Source organism: Artemia franciscana, chromosome 15 (assembly GCF_032884065.1).
Source record: "Artemia franciscana chromosome 15, ASM3288406v1, whole genome shotgun sequence".
In the NCBI taxonomy this organism is placed as follows: domain Eukaryota; kingdom Metazoa; phylum Arthropoda; class Branchiopoda; order Anostraca; family Artemiidae; genus Artemia; species Artemia franciscana.
Window position 1 is genome coordinate 40,380,381 of NC_088877.1, and position 6,000 is coordinate 40,386,380.

A 6,000-nucleotide genomic window follows, 5' to 3' on the forward strand; every position below is an offset into this window, starting at 1 on the left:
TCCCGTAATGTATTAAGATTTTCCACATGGTCTCGCGGTGTATCGAGTCGAAGGCCTTGAGAAAGTCAATAAATACTACAAGTAATTGAACCTGCCATTCGTTAGATTCTTCGAGCAGGATTCTCAGGCTAAATATTAGGTCACAACACGATCTGTTTTGGCGGAATCCATGTTGTTCATCTCTCAGAACTTTCTCCACTTTACTTTGAATTCTATTGAGAATAATTTGGCACAAAACCTTGCTGCCTACTGACTGTAAAGCGATGCCTCTCCAATTGTCACATTTAGTCTTTTGTCCTTTTTTGAAGAGTCTTATAATTGCTGCCTTTGACCATTCACTCGGGACTTTTTCATCTTCCCAAATACGTGACAAAAGTTCAAACATGGGCACTGCTAGGGCGTTTCTACCACATTTCAACAGTTCTGGGGGTATGCCATCGTTACCGGCTGCCTTTCCGTTTTTCAAAGTCATTAGAGCATCTTTTACTTCACTCAAGAGAGGTCCGGAATATATTCCAAGATCAAACAGTGTTTCTTCAGGGATATTTAAAAAAGTCGTGGGAGGCACCTGATTTAATACCTCGGTGAAATGTTCCATCCAACGTCGGTTTATGTCATCCGTCTGGGTTAATAAGATGCCTTCTTTGTTTTCAACTTGAGCTGAAGAAGCCTTCGAAATACCCGCAAGCTCCTTCGTTATAGCGTACACAGTAAGACTATCTCCTCGCCTGGCGGCTACTTCAGCCTGATCAGCCATAGTTTCGAGGAACACCCTCTTATCATTCCTTGTCCGTGTTTTGACTTGTTTATTGAGACGCTTATACTACGCTTTTAAATCATCAAGATATTCTCTAGCGCATGTCCTATTATGCTCATGTCTATCTACGAGAATTTTGGCTTCTGCCCTTTGATCAATGATATCCCATGTACTTTCAGATATCCACTGCTCTTTCTTCTTCTTGTTATATCCCACAACTTCTTGTGCCACTTCTTTCAGGGACTCGACGATCTTTTCCCATTGATTATCAATTGACAACTCGTCCCTTATCATGGAAAATTTATTTGACAAAGTAGATGTATACTTTTGTAATACATAAGGGTCCTGCAGCTTTCTTACATTAAACCTTTTTACTGACCGCTGGGGCTTTATGACAGTTTTCAGTTTCAGCTTAAACTTAGCAACAACAAGTTGATGGTCGGAATAGCAGTCGGCACCTCGAAAGGTCCTAACATCCTCTAAACAACGTCGCCTGTGCTTGGCAATTAAAATATGGTCTATTTCATTTCTTGTTACACCATCAGGCGAGTTCCAAGTATATTTATGTATTTGTTTATGAGGGAACCATGATGCGCCGACGATAAGTTCATGAGTCGCACAAAAGTCAATTAAACGTACGCCATTATCATTGATTTCCCCCAGTCCATGCCTACCAAGGATAGCTGGCGCATAGGAGGCATCACTTCCGACTTTAGCGTTAAAGTCCCCACACAAAGTCACAATATCATGCCGATGCGCTTTAGCAACAACATTTGACAACACGCGATAAAAATCATCCTTTGTCTGATCAACGGTATCATTGGTTGGGGCATACACAACAATAACTGTCAATTTGGCCTGAGAAGTAGCAAAGCGAGCCCGAAGGATTCGCTCGTTAATAGGTTCCCAGTCCACTAGGCATTTTTCGGCCCGACTACTTAATGCCATTCCAACACCTGCCTCTTTTCTAGTTTCAAGTCCAGAATACAAAATATGGTATGTTTCACTATTCAAAGTATCAAAACCGGTAAGTCTGGTCTCAGAGAGTCCAGCAATGTCAATACGGAACTTATCAAGGGTCCTCATAACACTGTTGAGTTTTCCTGGCTGTGTTTCTTGATTAACTGTTCTAACATTCCAGTATCCAATACGAAAACACTCGGTCGTTTTCAAGAATCCTGTCCGGGGGCGTGCGTTAGTCATCATCGAAGAAGAAGTCAATCCGAGGCTATCTATTGCTGTTTCTTGAGTAATCAGTTTTACGGTGGTGGGTTACTAGCCCTCCGACCAACCCTCCTCCTTCTTCCAGGCTTGGGACTGGCTGTTAAATACAGGCGGAGTTTAACATAAGGGGAAACCTTTTTAAATATTACAATATCTCTTCAACTTACCAAAAAGATGGTCAAATAGGAAAAGATAATTTTTATTTTTCGTTGTAAAGTGTAAAAATAATAAAAAAGATCGATATTAAATGTTTGATTTAAGTAGTAAAAATCATAAAATTAAGTTATACAGTAGAGCAAAAGCTTTTTAGATATTACAATATCCTGTGGACCTTCTTTAAGCATGGAAAAAAAAACAATAAATTATTTTTCTTTGGGTTATTATTAAACATTTTTCTTTTGGTTTCTTTGGATATTTCTTTGGATATTTCTTTGGATTTACTTGGGATTTTTCTTTGGGTTATTATTAAACATTTTTTGGGGGTTTCTTTGGATTTTTCTTTGGATTTTCGGTCATTTTTCTTTGGATCATTATTAAACATTTTTCTTTGGGTTTCTTTGGACTTTTCTTTAGATTTTCTTTGGATTTTTCTTTGGGTTATTATTAAACATAATAGGTTATTACTAAAAAAAAAATTATATCCTATATTTCATTTTTTTAATTGAGTAAAATCATGAAATTAACACCCAAGTGGACAATCTCTTTAAATATTTAATTGACTCGGTAACCTAAACATGGCTTGCAAGAACTGGAAAAGGTAACAAGTTTGTTTTTTAGGGGGTGGGGAGAGGGTTGTTAAGTCTAAAAACGAAAAACAGATCCATATCAAATGATTTTTTTTAATGAAACAAATAATAAAATTAAGCTATACAGCAGAGGAGATCTTTTTTTGTTTTGGTTGAAGGAGTTAGTCTAATTTCGTCAAACACTTCTTTTAGGTACAAACCATAAAACTGATACAAAAGGGGAAAACCACCTAGATCTTACGATGTTTAATTTAAGGTAAAGCATTAACAAAAAATTAATAAAAACATTATTATTACACTTTGTTCTAAGTAACTCAAATCATAAGGTTAAGACAAAAGGAGAGTATTTTTCAGAAACCAAAATATCTTGTCGACCTAATTTAAGCATGAAAGAAAATTAGCTAATATTTCTTCATTAGGGTAGAGTATGCAAAAAAAAAAATCATGTTGGTATCTTTAAGTTTATGAGTGACACAAATCATAAATTAATACAAGAATACAAGATTAATACATAAATTAATACAAGAAGGAAAATTGCATTATGTATCATAATATCTATCAATAGAATCTAAGAAAATGCAATTTTTTGTTCCGGGTTTAAGCATAAAAAGAAACAACAGATCGACATAAATTTCTATAGATTCCTAAACCATAGAATTATTTAAATAAGAGAGTAAGGTTGTTTTAGGAAATAGAATATTATGTTGATTTTATTTATGTATGGCAGAATAAATAAAAGTATCTATCTATATAGTGGCAAAGTATTTAAAATAAAACCATAAAAATCGTAAAACCCAGCAATAACCATAAAATTAACTTAAAAGTGAGAAGTAATTTTTTACATTGCAGTATTCTCTTCTACAAGTTTTGGAAAAGCAGGAAAGGGTAATTATTTTTCCCTTTTAAAGTGTAAGAAAATACAATAAAATATATCAGATATCAGAAAGATATCCGACAAATAGGATATTAATAAGTTTTTACTAGTGACGCATATTATAAGATTAAATTATACAAGAGCAGATTTTGCTTTTTAATATTGAAAAATTCCGTGGACCCAAGTTAACATAAAAATAAGGATAATATAGCGTTCACTTCCAGCCTAAAAAAAAGTATCATTCTGCATTAAGTTCTTTTTAAGAACTTAATTCCAAATTTTTAAGAACTTAATTCCAAATTGCTCAAATTCCAAATTTGATGCAAAAGATAAAAATGTCGACCTAACATAAACATTGAAGAATAGGAAAAGGTTATGAACTTCCTTGTTATATCCCAAAGATTTAGGTCCTCAGCAGGGAAGTAGCTCCAGCATTTTTATTCGGAGGGGGGGTAAGAAGGATCCATGTCCGGATATTCAAGGGGCGTGGTCTATATAATCGTTGTTTTCTCCAAATTAATAAGGGGCAACAGCCCCTCTTGCCCCCCTCGAAATGATGCCTCTCGTCCTCAGTTAGGCAACAGATGCCATTAACCGAAAATAGATATAAACTGAAAGACAAAATTGTGCGCACATAATCAGCAAAATTTGAAAATGAAAACATTTTATTTATTGATCTTTGACGATGGAGCATAAGCATGTTCTATACTCTGTTTTGATGTTTTTAGTTTGCTCACCCTTTTCAGGCTTACTTATGTACACTACGGGCCCAATATTTCATTTTCTTCTCTAGTACTTATTTTTCCAGTTTTTTTGTCTATTCTTTTATTTAGTTGTTCGAAACTTTTCTCTCTTCTCTAGTTAGTCCTTTTCTAATTTTCTAGTTTTATTTTTCATTTATATGTTCCAAAAATTTCTTATCCTTGTTTAGTCTTTTACTGTCCTTAGTCCTTCGTAGTACACTATACCCATGTAATTCGATTCGTAATTCCAACGAATTCCTAAACAACAAAACACCGAACTTAGTTTAACTTATTCAGCCTTGATAACGCGACATAACACAACCATAAACATCAACTGCTTTGAAAACAGTTCTGTCAGAAAATTTGACGACTTCCTTGTGAAGTTGCATTTTCTTTTCTTGGGTTGGGCACAATACACACGCTTCTGGAGTTTGTATTTCGGCAAATGCCGAGGTAGCGCATCTTTCTTCAGAAGCTATAAAACGCAGCTACTAAGTTTTGGCTGAGGACAGTCGAGTGCCAATGAACTACCCTATTTAGATTGAGGGATTTGAGCAATACACATCTTTCAAACTTAAAATTTATGCTGGAATAACTTAGTCACACTTGTCTAAAAAACGATATCATGAAATCATGAATGATTTCAGTGACAAGCTTGTTCTATAATGAAACAATAACTATTTCTTAACCACTGCTCACTAACGCTCTTTTTGTGTCTTTTGCAAGTTTGACCTTACAGATAGGAAAATGACACCGATGTTCCCAGTTATTATCTTTAGTAAGTTGCCCCCCCCCACCAATCTAGAGAAAAAATATTATATAGCCTATACCTCGTGACTCTCTGGATGGGGACCATCTTGCCCCCCCCCCATGAAAATGCTAGAGATACACCCTTGAGTTCAAGAATCAGCTCCTAATAAGTTCTAAAACGTCTGAAAACGATATCTTTTTATTTTTCACTAGTGCAAACTTATCCGATCTATTTCTAGGTCACAGAAATATAACTACGCCTCCTTCTTCTAACAGAAGAAATCCACAGTCGAAACTTCTGATATGACGATAACGATATCATCAGATTGGTGTTTTGTATGGTAGCTATCAGAGTAAAACCGTTATTGGAAGTATATTACTATATTGTGTCTAGATAGTTTTCTAGTTAAATCTGCTTTTTTAAAAATGTGGAATCTCTGGAACCCGACACCAAAGACCACCCGAACTGATATATTTAAAATGGTGGAATCTGAAATTTTTTCTCAAATGAACTCCATAAATATTTCCTACCTTGTCCTTATGCTGTGCAAGCCAGATTTATTTGTTCTATCACAGTTGTATTAGCTTGCCTAGCTTTTGAGAGATTATTTTTTCCTTTGAAACATATAATAACAATTATTTTGTTGATGAAATAGCCAAAAATGGAAGTTACTGAAGGCAAAATCCATTTTAATCTGCCTCAGCATATAAAAACCCATAATCGTTGTGAAAAAAAAACATTTTTTTTATGAAAACAGTGAAAAAGGAGGGTATTAAGGACAAAATTTGGTAAATATTTCGCAGTTCATATAATTGAATTACCATTAAAGTGAACATACCTTTCGATGTTTTTTTATGTTGATGAATATAACAATCGCTTCTATCGCAAATTCAAACTCAAGCACT

The 6,000-nt window shown here is 34.8% G+C and overlaps 1 protein-coding gene across 3 annotated transcripts in view; it reads left to right on the forward strand.

The window, feature by feature from the left end:
* The window catches only part of LOC136036471 (uncharacterized), an 85,614-nt gene extending 80,146 nt beyond the window's left edge, over positions 1-5,468 (forward strand). For all 3 annotated transcript variants that reach the window (XM_065718728.1, XM_065718730.1, XM_065718727.1), the window contains exon 4: positions 5,334-5,468. In XM_065718728.1, coding sequence (XP_065574800.1) covers positions 5,334-5,401 — 68 coding nt within the window. In that variant the 3' untranslated portion in view covers positions 5,402-5,468. The remainder of the gene's footprint in view (positions 1-5,333) is intronic.
* Positions 5,469-6,000: the final 532 nt, after the last annotated feature.